This window comes from Solanum verrucosum, unplaced genomic scaffold (assembly GCF_900185275.1).
Source record: "Solanum verrucosum unplaced genomic scaffold, falcon-dt-bn FXZP01000176.1, whole genome shotgun sequence".
NCBI lineage: Eukaryota > Viridiplantae > Streptophyta > Magnoliopsida > Solanales > Solanaceae > Solanum > Solanum verrucosum.
Genome location: NW_026020412.1, coordinates 3,361,067 through 3,377,449, shown reverse-complemented (window position 1 = coordinate 3,377,449; position 16,383 = coordinate 3,361,067). Strand labels below are relative to the sequence as shown.

The following is a 16,383-nucleotide window of genomic DNA, read 5'->3' as shown; positions in this document are numbered from 1 at the left end:
CTCAAAAGCACATCTCTTGAAGTTTGATAAAATAACATATGAAGAAAAAATTATTTGGGTTAAATGGCGTAACGACCCTTCCGAAAATAATATAAGCCAATAACTCACGATATTTTTATGCATATATTGTTCTCACACTAGAAAAAAAATGACATAAAAAAAAATATCACCAACTTCCGGGTACCCGACTAGGTCGTTCATGCTTAACACCATCGTTCAAAATTAGTGGTAAATTTAATATATTACAAGATTTGGGCTTACACACCCTAAAAGAACAAAACATATAGCCATGCTTATATTACAACCCATGGTGACATGATCAAATTAGTCCTTAAAATTTCATGTAAATATACAACACATAGATCATGTACAAGTCCCAAGGTTTATACAAAATATAGATGCCTATATGCAAATGTGATCTTCCTTAAAGTTCTCAAAATCTCCATCTCCAACAGCCCGCTTCACGCCTCCTCTCGATCTTTCCCTACGATAGAAACAACTATCGCTAAGCATATAGCGTAGTGGTGTAAAAACGATAGGTTCGGAGCCATTAGACTCACCAAGTTAACTTTCTCAAGTCATGGGCAAAATACTCGAACATAATAAATAAATCAAGTAAACAATATATATAGAGTATCAAGTTCGATATTTAAAGTTCCAAATGTCAAGAACGCTCATAGCACAAATTTCCAAGAGATTCAATAACAAGGCTCGCACAATATGTACATCATGTCTTCACACCAAGCACAAGCAAGTATCAAGAAGGGTTGACGCCCTGTATCAAGAAGGGTCAAAGCCCAATAATCAAGAGAACCATGAACCATATTAAAAATGGCTTTCTAGTTCGTAGTTAAAAATGGACAACTTCCATTCTTAAGACGGACTAAAAATCCAGAGTCAAGATGGCAAATGATCCGAATCAAGAGGCATGCCAATAGTGACAAAGTCACAGCCACAAGAAGGACAAGGTCCCAACAAGAGTGCCAAGTGATCAAACAATCCGTACAAGTAGACGAGTTACACAAGCATTTTTAACGCCTTAAAGGATACCAACACAACAATGCAAAGTGACAAGAGGTAACCAAGGTACCAAGATCAACTTTCAACAGTTAAAAGAGTGCAAGTACAAGTTTATACACAAACCTCAGTGCTTTAGCAAAGAAACAGTCCAACACAATTTCAAGAGTTCAAACCGTAGACCAACCAATGTATCAAGGTCCTCGACTTGTTCACGAGTATATACAACCTTTAAAATACAATTAAATAACTTCTTTAATCCCTATCAGCTTAATAATATTGATGTAAAACAGGATTATCATCACAAGTAAGATTAGCCTGTACAAACACAACTATGCTCCCAAAACAGTGATTCTGGCCAGCCTAGTACCTCATGTCGCAATTTAGATTTGAAAAGGAAAACGGCAAAACTAGACTTTATAACCTTCATGAAAGATGTATATACATCCCTTAAGGTTGCAAACAAACAAGAATCACCACAAAATATATTTTGTACAACAAGATATATTCAAAACACTAACAGGGGTTCATACAGGATTTGAAATTCCAAAATCTGGACAAAACTTGTCCTATGTTGCGTCCCATATTTCTACTCCATAACAGCTAAATCCGAGTTTTACATAAACATAAGAGGTGTAGGTCTATGAATTCGCTTTCCAAATCATATTTATTCACTGTAAACTAAGTCTTATAGCAAGAGATATGCATAAAATACCAAACATTACCCAGCTCAGAAACAGATTTCGCCACTTACCAAAAAGAAGTGTGTGTCTCGAATTCCAGCCAAAAGGGCCAAGTTTTTCTATTGTGATTTTGAAGAACAATTGATTAAAGAAGGCTCTAAGGTTTTTAGACTTGGAAGAAACGAATTAACTCAAGGAGGTGAAAATATATAGTCAAACAAGTGAAGTTTATCACTTGGGCAGCTGTCTTTCAAAGATGCTGCCCAAAATTCTGTGTGCTGCCCAAAATGCATACATATACACCTATATGTATATCCCTCATCTCCTCTTAAAGTTATACATAATTCTAATTAGAATATTACAAAATTACCCCAAAACAATACCTTAATTTACGATCACAATTTAAGTTAGGCAAGTTAGCAATTATCACAACATTTCAAGTTCCCCAAAATGAGAGTAAAACATATTCTAGAAATTAAGCAACGATAAATCGACATGCGACTCTTGGTTAGTATTTAGGGGTGTTACAAATGGTGTCTCAACAAGTCCTCTTATTCAAATTCATTCACTGCCGATGACACTAATTTGCTAGCCACAAAACATTTCTTTTGCTAATGTTGATGCTTTTTGCAATGTGGCTACCCCTTTTTATTTTCATATTTAACATTGTCCGGCACTCAACTTCCTTTGTATCTCAACTTATATGAAATTTAGAACACGTAATGGAGTTGCAATTCCTCAAAAAGCACATCTAATTTCATTAGTGCTAAAACTTGTAATAGAGTTGCAATATAAAATTCCTCTAATATTGCCTTAATAATCCTTCCAAAGGTGGACAAAAAGGAATAAGAATATTATGTTACCTATTTTTTAACTACATGAAATAATGAAAAGTAAATCGTGAATAAGTCCCTCAAGGATTATAAATCAGACAGTTATTTATTTGTTATCTTTTCCTCCCCTTTCTCCAATAGGTCATGAAATTGGGCATATTTATATGCCTAAAATCCAAATAAAATCCTTACTTTAGCTAAGTTCAAGGATACTTTCCCATTGTATCAATAATGTTTGGGTCGTGTTAATGCATTGATTAACCAATGTGTTTAGTTGGTGCAGGTTTGGAAGCAAGGGAAAGAGGCACAAAAGTAACAGGAAGTGAAGAGATTGTGGGTCGAATCACAAAAGCACAAAAGACAAAGTTGTAAAGGAGCGAAAGGAAGTTCAAATTGAGAAATTCTCTAGCTCTGTATCCTCTCTACATTACAGAGAGGGAATTCATTATTTCACTTCTAAGGTTTCAAAGAAAGAGGATTATGTATCCTCTTTGTGTCACGGAGAGGAGGATTTTAGGAAGCAAGGCAGGTCCGTATCAACTGTGCATCACGTACCTACAATCCAATTTTCGGCCGATCTTTTTCCAACTATAAATAGACTTGAGTTTTGTTAATTTAATTATTCTTATTCTGGTTTATGGAGAACGACGACTTGGATGAATTTGTACTTTAATTTTATTGTTCTTTCCTACTCTTTTCATCAATTGATTTCTCGTATGATTATTGAATAATCAAAGATTGAGAATCAAATTATGAGTAGCTAATTTCTCTTATTTCGGGGCTGTAGCTACAGACGATTGTTTAGTATTGAATTTTATGGATGGAAGTTGGTTATCACATAAATTTCCTCTTTTATTCTTGTTTTAGTAATTTATGATTGGTCACCATTTATATAAATTCATTGTCTAATTTAAACTCAGGAGAGGAATAGAAGAATTGATGTGGACAAGAGGAGCGTGATCTTCTCTAGAAACTAGGGTTGATTTGTATCTAGGATAGAGATATACATATAAACCTTTCTTGATTACTCAACAAGATGAAAACTCAATGCTCCACAATTGGTTCAGTCTATCCCCTCTCAATGATGTAGTTAGACTCCCAATTGTGGTAGGTCATGAGTGGTGCATTAATTTGGTACTATTTTCTTGTGATTTTGTGGAACTTAAAGTAGAGAAAGAGGCTAATTATCCTTTGAATAATTCAGAATGGATTAGAATCTTCATTGGTAGTGGAAGTTAAGGAAAAACAGGATAGCGATCCTATATTACTTCAGTTGGAAGGTGCGGTTCATCAGCTAAAAATTAAGGTTTTCTCCCAAGGGGGAGATGGTGTACTTCGTTAACAGGGTTATTTATGTGTTCCAAATATGGGTGAGTTAAGACAGCAGATCCTTACATAAACCCATAATTCCAGATATTCTATTCATCAGGGTGCCACTAAAATGTACTGTGATCTACGTAAGTCTATTGGTGGAATGGCATGAAGAGGGACATCACAGATTTTGTGGCTAAGTGTCCTAATTGTCAGCATGTTAAAGCAGAACATCAAAAACCAAGAGGTGTGACTCATGAGATTAGCATTCCCACGTGGAAGTGGGAAGTGATAAACATGGACTTCATTATAGGTTTACCTCGTACTCGCAGACAACATGACTCCATTTGGGTGACAGTGGACAGAGTTACTTAGTCAACTTACTCCTTGGCTGTCAAGACTACAAATTCGGTGGAGAACTACGCCAGGCTCTACATCAATGAGATAGTTAGGTTGCATGGGGTTCCCTTGTCTATCATCTCATATAGAGGTCCTCAACTTACATCTCATTTCTAGAAATCATTTCAGAACGGTCTTGGTACTCAGGTAAATCTCAGTATAACATATCATCCATAAACGGATGGTCAGGCAGAGCATACCATTCAGACCTTAGAGGACATGTTGAGAGCTTGCGTAATCTATTTAAAGAGTAATTGGGATGACCACCTACCTCTCATAGAGTTTGCCTATAATAAAAACTTATATTCTAGTATTCAGATGGCCCTTAGGAGGCACTATATGGGGGTAGATGCAGATCTCTGGTTGGTTGGTTCGAAGTAGGTGAATCAGCCTTGATTGGGCCAGATTTGGTTCATGAGGCAATGGAAAAAGTTTTAACTCATCAGAGATAGACTAAAGGCAGCTCAGAGTCGTCAAAAATCCCATGCATATGTAAGGAGAAGGGACTTAAAGTTTGAAATCGATGATTGGTTTCCTGAAACTGTCACCCATGAACGAGGTAATGAGATTTGGCAATAAAGGAAAGCTCAGTCCCAGGTATGTAGGTCCTTACTGAATCCTGAAAAGGGTTGGTAATATGACTTATGAGTTAGAGTTGCCAGCAGAACTAGCAGCGGTTTACCCGGTCTTCCACATTTCCTTGTTGAAGAAGTGTGTGGGTGATCGATAGTACCTTTAGAGAGTATGGTTTTGAAGGATAGCCTCACCTATGAATAGGTTACAGTTGAAATTCCTGACTGCCAGGTTCGTAGGTCGAGAAATAAGGAAGTCGCTTCAATAAAGGTTTTGTGGAGGAATCAGTCCTTGGAGAGAGCTACTTGGGAAGCAGAAGCAACCATAATGGTCAAGAATCCTCACTTCTTTCCTCTCTATTCAGTTTCAGCTTGAAATAATAGTTCATCTCCAATCTCTCAGCTTACTCTTGTGTAATTCAGTATTAGTATCATGTTCCCTCAGTTATCATTGCATTTCAACATATTTTCATGTTCATGGAACTCAGCTCAGTTAGATATCACTTTCTAGTATTAAGTTAGTAGGGATTCAGCTTTTTCCTCTAAACTCAGCTTGTTTAGACTTCATTCGAGGACGAATGACCCCAAGGGGGAGATATTGTAACACCTCAAAAATCATAACTAAGATTGAACAAGAGAGAAGGGAAAACCACGCAAGGGGTCCACAGGCCGTGAAGAGGACCACAACCTATCACCATGCTCGTGGTTGTGCACCTAACAAAAGGTGAAAGACCACTAACCAGTCTGTGAAGCTCCATACGGTCCGTGAAGTTCCCCGTGAGAGGGACACAATACCACCATGGCTACTATGAAAGACCACAGACTACTAGACGGTCCGTGGAGCTTCACATGAGCCATGAAGTGGCTAGTGAAAGAGGCTTGACAGACTTTGAGGTTTGGGTCAACTTTAAATGACCATATATTTCCGAACAAAATGAATTAGGTGGTCCATGACCTATCCAAATAATGATCTCTGAGTACTCTTTCCAACGCCACCAAGTTTGCCTCATTCCAAGCTTGGAGTAAAAAGTTATGCCCGTTTTAGTGAAGCTCTGTCGGGCAGGGCTTCTTCACAAGCTGCTAGACGAGCCTTGGTCATCATGACGGCCCGTGAATCCCCTCTTGAAGTCACTTCGGCAACATTTAAGTCAGGATCGCATTAGTCTTTTCCCCTATGCATTGGGCACTTAAACTACGCCGTTTGATGCCTAAACTATGTTGTTTTACTCAGTCTATGCCTAATAATCTAGTCAAATAATACCCAGAACCCTCATTCTCCAAAAATCACCCAACTTAGAATGAAAAGAAGAGGAAAAAGTTGACCGCTTCTCCCAAGAACAAGCAAGAGTGTTCTTTGAAGTTATGCTCGGGAATCCAAAGGATTTCTCCTTAGATTTTGTCACTAGGTATGTAGGATTTCACTAGTGGGTACCTTTCACCCTTTAGGTCCCTAAATTAAGTTAGTTCTTTAGATTCTCATTAACTGTTCAGACCTAAGGTTTCTAGATTTTCAAGATTTATTGTGATTATGGTTCCTTTGATCTAAATAACTTGTTTCTTGATAATTTAGTATAATTCCATGCATAGCACTAAAAACTCTAGCATGTGTAAATTTATCCTAGTTCATGAATTATACCTGCTAAGCCAACCAGACACAAATTCATGCTTTAGATTTTGAATGTTATATTCTCAGTTTATAAATGTTGCATTCTCAATTAGCATATGAGTATTTTGAGCTATTCAGTATTTAGTGCATTTTAGTTTCATGAATATTCAATTGGGAGTAGACTTAGCACCAAGTTGGACTAGGGTTCAGCGTACCCTCAAAGTCCCAAAACTACGTGCCCCCATAGGTTTATAAGTCCCCTCAGTTGGGCATCAGTTTAAGTGATCACGCCATAGTCATGCCTTTATACCCCTGGCAAGGTATATTGGGTCTTCTCGATAGGGTGTATACATTGGACTCCACGTTTAGCTCATGTAGTTTATGTCGATTAATAGTAGCTCCCACAATCAGACTTTTATTGCATCGACCAGGTTTTTAGCATTTACATCAATTTACAGTTCAACATGTTATCTTCATGATTAGTACTTGGCCATTGCATTCAGTTCAATTTTCAGTCATACTTCAGTACATATCTATATCCTTGTTCAGATTATGTCATTGCTTAGTTATGCATTTTTCAACTTATATACTTTGTTCAGCTTAGCGTATCTATATCTTGCATGCTTAGTACATTCCAAGTACTGACGCATACTTTACGCTTCATCATTTCATGATGTAGGTTGAGGCACACAACATCCAGATCACGCCTAGATCGATTCTCGATTCAACTTCAGTAGCTTCAGTGGTGAGTCCTCATACTTAGAGCACAATAGACATGCTTTCTATTTTAGTCTTTATTTCCAATTTTTAGTTTTATTAGAGTTAGCTGGGGGTATGTCCCAACAACTCAATTCAGTAGAGACTTTTCAGACATAGTAGTAGATTCAACTCAAGTTGTTAAGTGGTTGTTTCAGTCATCACTGAGTTCTTATTATTTATATTTACTTAAAGACTTGTTGGGTTTTTCCCTGTTTCAGATATCCACTTTTTTTAGCTTCCGCAAAGTATATGATTTAATTAGTTATATTTTCAGCATGCTTGATATATGTTAGACTCAGGGTTAGCTTGGGGTCACCCGTGATCCTAGGTCCCATGTTACATCTAAGGGGTAGCCTCAGAGCGTGACAATACATATTTAAGTTTCACTTATCTCCTAGGCATACTACATTAACGTGCTCTTTAACTTGACTTCAGCTGACATTTATGCTTTCCAACTTATGATTGTACACAAATAGAAAGTTAAACTTGTATACAGTTAAACAAATAGAGTCACACATCCTACACATAATATGTTACATGACATAATACTAAGCAGTTCAAGTGTATCTCATGCGAATATGTCATGTAGAACGATTGTGTCTATTTGTTCAAGTTTATATAAATTTGAGTATCTACTTGTGCACACCCAAAGTTGGACGGCGTAGATGGCAGTTCAAGCCAAGTTAAAAGGGAATGTTTATGTAATTATGCATATATCTTATTGTAAAACCCGGAAAACTGATAGGTGAAACTAAAGCCTAACCTATGAATCTTAAAAGTTTATGCATAAATTGGAGTTACGAAATAGTCCTAAAATTTGACTAAATAAAAGTGTAAGTGAGGGTTCAAGGAAGGCAAAAGGTTTCACTACCCTTAGAAGCACTCTTGAACTTTGCCTTAGCCGTGTGGACAAAAGGCATTGTTCAACGGAGCCTTCAAGGAAGGTAAAAGCCTTCACCACTCTTAGAAGCCTCCTTGAACCAATGCCTTAGCCGTATAGGCAAGGAGGCAAGTTCACGTGAGGCTTCAAGGCCCGTGAAAGGCCTCCACTTCCCGTACAAGTCCCTCGTGGACTTTGCCTTAGCCAATTTTTGCATGAGGTCAGTCCACGTGAGGGTCCAAGGACCGTGGAGGACCCCACTGCACGTGGAACACCTCATGTGGGGGTTGCCTTAGCGCGCCTAGGCAGTGCACGTGTGCAAGTGAGGGTCCACTACTCGTGTACACCCTCGTGGACATGCCTTAGCTTTAAAAAGCTTAAGGCACAAGTCCAAGGGAGGGTCCACGACTGGCAGACCACTCCAAGGACGACCTTAAAAGCTCCCTTGGTACTTGCCTTAGTTTTTTTAGGGCTGTCCGCGTGGGGGCATTAACGGTAGTTTCGTATTTTTCATTTTTAGTCCAAATTAAATGGGTATATTCTATATTACCTTTAATTAAAAATATATAAGGTACTTGAAGTTATTAAACACCCTCATGGACATGCCTTAGCTTTAAAAAGCTAGAGGCACAAGTCCAAGGGAGGGTCCAAGGCTAGTGGACCACTTCAAGGACCTTAAAATCTCCCTTGGACTTTGCCTTTGTTTTATTTGGCAAGTCCATGTGGACAAGGGGCATTTTCGTAAATATTATTTTTAAGTTAAATTAAGAAGTGGGTATATTTTATATTATTTCTAAATAACTATATAAGGTATTTTATATTAAAATACTCCCATAATAAATCACTTTCACAAACACCCACTTCAAAATAAAAAGTTCATCTTCCTTTCATCTCCAATATTTCTCTCTCTAGAGTTCCTCCATTGAAGAAGCTCAAGAACTTGAAGAATAGGGCTCAAGAATCCATCTTCTTAACTCAAATTCATGGGTAAAGTTTCAATCAAGGTATGGGAGTCTTGATTTATGGAAAGTTTCCTTCCATAAAGCCCTTCAACTCTTAATTTTGAAATTGGTAAATTGTTCAAAAACTAGGGTTTTCATTCTAGCCATGGGTTCTTCCTAAAATCAATTTCATTGGGTTAATTGTATATATTATGGATGATTTGATGTTTAATGGTGATTTTTATAGTAAAACTTTCCATGAACCCATGAATTACCCCATGACCCCAATTTGATGAATTTATGATGGATGTATTGATGCAAGATGAATACTATGAATGATGTGTATGATATTTTAGTTATTGAATCTTATTTTAATCATGCCTAATGTAGATTTGTAGGTGTGACTGTGTGACATGATTCATGACCCTTGAAGGGTATGTTATGAAGGATTGTACATGTTGATGAATGTTGTGTATAAACTCATGATTCACTTAGAAAGTGAAGATCCTATGACTAATATGTAAATTAAGGTATTGTTGAAAGGCCATTCTTCCCTTACCCTTACACTTTATTATGTATGAATTGCTTAGATGATGATAGTGTTGTTGTGTTGATTAAAAGGCTATTCTCATGAAACACTATGAACAATAATGTGAAAGGTTTACTCACATGTTAATGTTGATTGTAAGGTTGAAAGTACATTCTCACTTTATTGAATCTATGAGCTATTTTATGGGTTGTATTGAATGAAGGGCAAAGTATTCCTTCACACATGTAAATGCAATTCAAGACTAATTACATATAATTTGAGAAATAATGCTTAGCACCGAGTGGCTATGATCAATGAGGTGGAGGCCCTCCCTTCAATACAATAGGCCAGGTCACCTAGATTATTCTTATGAGATGGAAGCTCCTCCGCCAATACAATAGGTCGGGTTTATAGAAGCAATCTCCCTATCCCATAACTATGTGCCAACATAGGTCTTTAGCTAGTGGAACCACCTAAAAGCTAATGCATTTAGTTCTACCTTAGGCAAGTAGGACACCTTCTTTCGGTGTGGGGTTACATGACACCGGATTCCATGTCGCTCACATGGTCTATGTTGATTATGGCTATTCTTCCCTATATGATAAGATTATGAATAAGACAAGAATTATACTATGACTTCTTGATGAGTTTTACTTAGTAGGAGTGGGGGTATGAGACTTCACTTTTACATTGCACAAGTAGACTTAATAGGATGTTATGGGATGGTTTCTTTATGTTATGATGAGACATGAATATATGCATGTATGTTGAATGGATAGTTTCTATGAATGACTTTCCTTATGTTCAAGTAATGTACATGACTATTTCCTTATTTATGACTATTGATTATGATGAGGTCTAAAGGTTTTATGTGTGACTAAGGTGGCTTCAAATGAGTACTTAGTATGGTTGGTATTATGGGATGCCAACTATACATTGCACAAATGTTCCTTATGGTTGCTAAGGTAATGATTTCACTATGATTTGAGGATAAATGTGATTATGATTTGTGTTTTACGTTGAATGTGCATGTTGATTTCCAAACTTGACAAATGCATACTTTTTAACTAAAATGTCCTTTTTATCATATTTCAAGGATTTTGTGCATGCTTCCATACTTACTACTTTATATGCTAACCCATTTCTTCTACATTTACTATGAGTGTAGGTTCCAATTGTTGAGACGTACTATTTCCTTCAAGTGAAGCTTGGGTTGACTATTCCCTAGGCTTGGTGAGTCCTCAAGTTCGAGGACAAGATGTTATTGTTTCTAGTTTCTATTGTACTTTCTATATTCAAGACTATTGATGTAAAGGGCAATGTCCCTAAGATTGTATTCCTATGTTTTAGATGGTGATTGAGACAAGTCTAGATTCTTATTTTCGTTTATGAAAAAGAAGTTTGACTTCAATAGTAAAAGTTTTAAATTTTTCCGCATCATTCTTATGGCTTTATGTGTATGATTATGCTAAGGTCTTGTATGCGACCCCTTCGGAGTCAAGTACGTTGTGTTACGTCTAGGGGGTACCCCTGAGTCCTGACAAACTTATATTTATCTATTTTTAATGTAGATAAATCAATTTTGATTGTCATTAATGATTTTATAAATAATTATAATTTAAAATTTATTTACAATATAAATAGATAATCTATAAAATATATCTTTATCATCAAAATATGTGTATAAGGTTATCACATTATAAATTCCATTAAAATTAGTAACATTTTGTTTTCTATTCATTTGTTTCATTAGAACAACATTAAATTATACACAATCAATATTTTTCCTTTTGGACAGTACAATCAAAAAGTAAAAAACTACTAAGGTCGACAGAGACAACGATTCCTCTTATGACTGATTTACCTACACAAAATTGCATCTTTCTGCCATGCGACCTAGATCAATGTCCATTTCATTTCTATGACGTCTAGTATTGTTGGCTCCCGAAGTTCTAAGATATTGAGTACTTGTAATTAAATTCTTTAAGTGTTGTTGAACAAACTCAGGGGTTTTGATAAGAGCGTATCAGTTCTTGCTGACTCATTGAATTGCAACAAGGATTTCACAGGCAATCTCAGAAAAATCTCCCTTGCTAAATCTTCAAGAAAATTATCGGTGCACCATAGTAGTTCAATCAAGATAAAACCCCAAATTATTAAATTAAATAAAAAAAATGTGCTTTTATAGTTTTTGATGGGTTCAACCCTAGTACTGTTAAATAGTACTTAAAACGAATGCAAAAAATATTGATTAATGAAACCTTAAAATTACCTATTATAACAGTAACATGCGTAGATGTTATCAAAATTGAAAAAGCAAAGATAAGAAACAAACATTTGTATCGAATATTGATGGCCCTGAACTAAAGCTACAGTGTTCGACGACTATACACTTTGATTGGTGCAAGAGATGCACACAACACTAGATTTATGTATCATTTATTATCGAGGGTAACATGATTGTTGCGAATGATATAGATACATGTTTTGAGTTATTTACACTTGCAACAATAATTTTCCCTATTTATATTACTTTTGCAACACTTTCTTGTTGCTAGATTTTCAATAGAACTCCTAATTGACAACTTAATTCTACAAAGCGCTCATCATCAAAATTGCAACACTCAAACCATCATAAATAGATTAAAGGACACAAATTCATTTAAGTTAATCAAAGTGTTTAAAAAGATTATATAAGTCATATCTTTAATTTGCAGCAAGCATCAAACTCACAGATCATAAGACCCAATGACGGAAAACAAAACAAGTAGGCTGGATAAGAAAATGTGTTATATATCATCTGCTCAAGTAATTTTACACACTTAATAAGATCAATTACAAACATGTAATGCAAACAATAGAACTTAGAAGTTGAGTGAACATGTTTATGAGCTCAATGGACGATAAATGCACCAACTCTCAATCATCTCATTGTGTAAGATTTTACTAAGCTCTCTTTATAATAAAATACCCCACAACCACCACATTTTGCACCTATTCCCAAGCTTGAATGTTGAAATCCAAAATGCCTCGTTTTCTTAGTCCGGACATTATAAGAGACCAGATGAGAAACTTTACCTGCAAAAATGAGAGAGCTAGCATAACACGACTTAATCAGTCTGATGCATTCAAAGGTAAAAACTTTGTTCCAAACACCTGGTTGGATCATTACCCATATATCATAATTAAGCATATACATCAGTTATAGTTCACGATAGAAATGGAATCATCCATCAACATCAAACCCAACACAGAAGTATAAACAAAGTTACAATCTGGCCCTTCAATCTCTTCAAACATCTCACTCCCAAAGTCAAATAAAAGAATGGTGCAATCACAATGGTGGCCCCCTTAAGCAGTACTTAATGAGTTTCTCACATTTGTATAGAAGGGGAGTGATTCTTTAGGTTTTAAAATTCTCCATGAGTCCCTAGAATAGGAATAGACTGCTGATGCATATTCATGCCAAAATGTTACCTCTATCAGATGTTTCGTGGGTAGTAGCACACTACACACTATTTTTAACCACACCCTAGCAACTTGATTGAAATTAGCAAAATGGAGGGTATTATGCCTCCCAGTATCCTTGCTACGCTCCCACCTAGTCGTGGACTCTACCCCACATAAAGTATGTCGGATATCCCTATAAGGAGGTTTATCCTTCAATGTATTAAAGTCATCAGAATCACAATTTGGGGTCCTCGAAAATTCATTTAGTATCGTAGCATTGAACTTCACATCCTTACCTCTAATAGGAACAGTTTTATACTCAGTTTCAGTGAGCTAATTTGCATAAAACTCACAAACTAAAGACAAATTACAATCTCCCAGATGATCAAAAATAAATCTCAACCCCAACTCAAGCACAGTTCGATAAATAACACGAAATTGAGACTGCAACCTTATCTCATGGACGTACTCGTCACTCATATAGTTCGGTTCGTGCTGACACTCAAACCATTCCCAACCATACCGCTCCACCGCCTTTTTCCCAAATTTTCGAACCCGGATGCTTCACCCTTCCTACTCCGCTTAGAACCAGCCACATTCTTTGCTTTTGGAGCCATTGTAACCTGTTAAGAAGAGAAAATGGAGAAAAGAAAAAAACTTAGAAAAATAGGGGGGTCGTTCGAGTAGTGGGTGAAAAGAAGAAGGAGAAAAATGGAGAATAGTAGAGTTGGAGTAAAAAGGAAGTGGGTGAAGTGGAGGTTTTTGTTTTTATAGGTGGAGGAGGGAAGAAAGAGAAATGGTTTTGGGAGATGGGAAAGGTTTTCATGGAGGAATTGGGAGTTTAATAGTGGAAGGAGAAGAGTTAGGGAAGAAGAATGGAGAAAAGTTGAAGAAATTTAAGGGTTAGGTCGGTTGAGTTTAGGAGAATGGGGGATGAATGTTAGTGTTAGGGAGTTATAGAAGGGTGGGTCGGGTTATCCGGGTGGAAACTCGGATTTTTTTTTCAAAATCTGGGAAGGGGCATGATAGGGATGCGATGCACCATGGCCGCACCTGAAATAGGCCCCAGAATGTTTGTCTTTGGCGCGGCGCACCAGCTAGTGCGCTGGCTTCAGTGATTTGTTTTTTTTTTTTTTTTTTCACTATTACAAGCTAAGTTACAAATAATGAAAAAATTTATTTAGCTAAAACTAAGAACTAAAAGAACTTCCTGGATTCTACGAATTTAAACTATGTTAAAACAATAAAAATCAAAATTTCAAACACGAACTACCTATCTATTACATATTGTTCACAGGTTGCCTCTCGTGTAGCGCTTGATTTAACATCGTGGCACGACACAGCTTGGATCATTCATCATTTAGCTCAAGAGCCTCCCGATCATAATCCGAATCTACACCAAAGTAGTGTTTCACCCTTTGCCCATTTACTAAGAACATAGGGACAGTCTCATCTTTAAGTTCAACAGCACCATGTTGTGTCATTCTTACCACTTTGAAAGGACCAATCTATTTAGATTTGAGTTTTCCGGGGAATAACCTCAATCTAGAGTTAAAGAGTAGTACATTTTCTCCCGAAGTGAATGTACGAGTAACTATGTGCTTGTCATGCCATCTTTTTGTATTTTCTTTGTAAAGTTTGGCATTCTCATACGCATAGAGCCTAAACTCCTCAAGTTCATGCAATTGATCTACTCTCTTTCTACCGGCCAGCTCGGGGTCCAAGTTCAACCTCTTAATTGCCCAATAAGCTTGGTGTTCCAATTTCACCGGAAGATGACGTGCTTTACCGAACATTATGTGATAGGGAGAAGTCCTTATGGGTGTCTTATAAGCAGTCCTATATGCCCACAACGCATCATCTAACTTCTCAAACTAATCTTTCCTCTGTGCATTCACGGTTTTCTGCAAAATTTGCTTCACCTCTCTATTCGAAACCTCTATTTGGCCACTCGTTTAAGGATGGTAAGTTGTAGAAACTTTATGACGAATACCATACTTAGCAAGAAGGTTTTTAACTAGATGATTAATGAAATTATTACCTCCATAACTTAGGATTGCTCTTGGAGTGCCAAAGCGAGTGAAGATGTGCTTCTTGATGAACTTTATCACCACTTTTGAATCATTCGAAGGAAGAGCTATAGCCTCAACCTATTTACTCACATAATCTACAGCCACAAGAATGTATTGGTTTCCACTAGATGGCGGGAAGGGGCCCATGAAATCAATACCCCACATATCAAAGATTTCCACCTCCAAAATGTTACTTAGCAGCATCTCATGTCTTCTTAAGATAGTACCCAACCTTTGGCATTTATCACAACCCTTCACTAAAGTAATAGAATCTTTAAATAATGAGGGCCGAAAGAAACCAAATTGAAGTACCTTATACGTCGTGCACTCTCCTCCGTGGTGACCTCCATATCGGCTAGCATGACAACTTTCGAGCACTTTTTGAACCTCATACTCCGGAATGAATCTTCTCACTACCCTTGTTTGAACAAGAACGGTTCATCCCAGATGTAGAACTTAGCATCATAATTGAGCTTTTTCTTTTGTTGGGTGGTTGCACCCGGAGGATATTCTCCACTTCCTATCAAATTCACAATGTCTACATACCATGGCACTAGAGAGATATCTAATGCCATCAATTGTTTAACTGGAAATTCTTCCCAGATTTTCTCACCTACATTCACATGGGAAAAATCCTCCAACCTAGACAAGTGTTCCGCTATCTGATTTTCAGTACATTTCCAATCTTTGATCTAAAGGTCAAATTCTTGGAGAAGTAATATCCATCGAATCAGCCTTGGTTTAGCATCCTTCTTGTTGAATAGGTACCTAATAGTTGCATGGTCTGGTAAAAACAATCACTTTAGTACCTACCAAATACGATCTGAACTTGTCGAAAGCGAACACTAGAGCCAGCATCTCATTCTCAGTCACTGTGTAATTAACTTGTGTAGAGTCAAGGGTCTTGCTTGCATAATAGATCGAGTGGAACACTTTATTCTTTCGTTGTCCGAACATTACGCCCACTGCTACGTCACTTGCATCACACATGAGTTCAAATGGTAATTCCCAATCAAGAGCAATTAAGATGGGAGCTTCAATTTCGTTCCTCTTCAACATCTCAAAAGCTTTCAAGCACATCTCATTAAAGTCAAACTTCACCTCTTTCTTTAAAAGACTGCACATAGGTCTTGCAATCTTGGAAAAATCCTTGATGAATCACTGGTAAAAACCTGCATGACCAAGAAAACTACGCACCCCTTTTACAAAAATGGGGGGGTAATTTCTCAATAACTTCTCTTTGGCCTTATCAACCTCTAAACTAGACTTCGAGACCTTGTGGCCCAACAATATCCCTTCTCTAACCAAAAAATGACATTTTTTCCAATCGA

At 37.0% G+C, this 16,383-nt stretch overlaps 1 protein-coding gene across 1 annotated transcript; it reads right to left on the bottom strand.

The window, feature by feature from the left end:
- Nucleotides 1–15,465: 15,465 nt before the first annotated feature.
- On the bottom strand, nucleotides 15,466–16,132 carry LOC125840720 (uncharacterized). Its single transcript, XM_049519688.1, has 2 exons — nucleotides 15,866–16,132; nucleotides 15,466–15,744 (listed from the first exon to the last, which is right to left on the bottom strand). The coding sequence occupies exons 1-2, from the start codon at nucleotides 16,130–16,132 to the stop codon at nucleotides 15,466–15,468; spliced, it is 546 nt and encodes a 181-aa protein (XP_049375645.1).
- Between the last annotated feature and the right edge of the window lie 251 nt (nucleotides 16,133–16,383).

Excerpts from the sequence above, each read along its gene's own strand:
- LOC125840720 (XM_049519688.1), bottom strand. The coding sequence starts at position 16,132 with ATGTGCTTGAAAGCTTTTGAGATGTTGAAGAGGAACGAAATTGAAGCT. Across the intron at positions 15,745-15,865 it reads ACAAGTTCAGATCGTATTTG|ATCAAAGATTGGAAATGTAC; the intron begins GTAGGTACTAAA and ends TTTGACCTTTAG.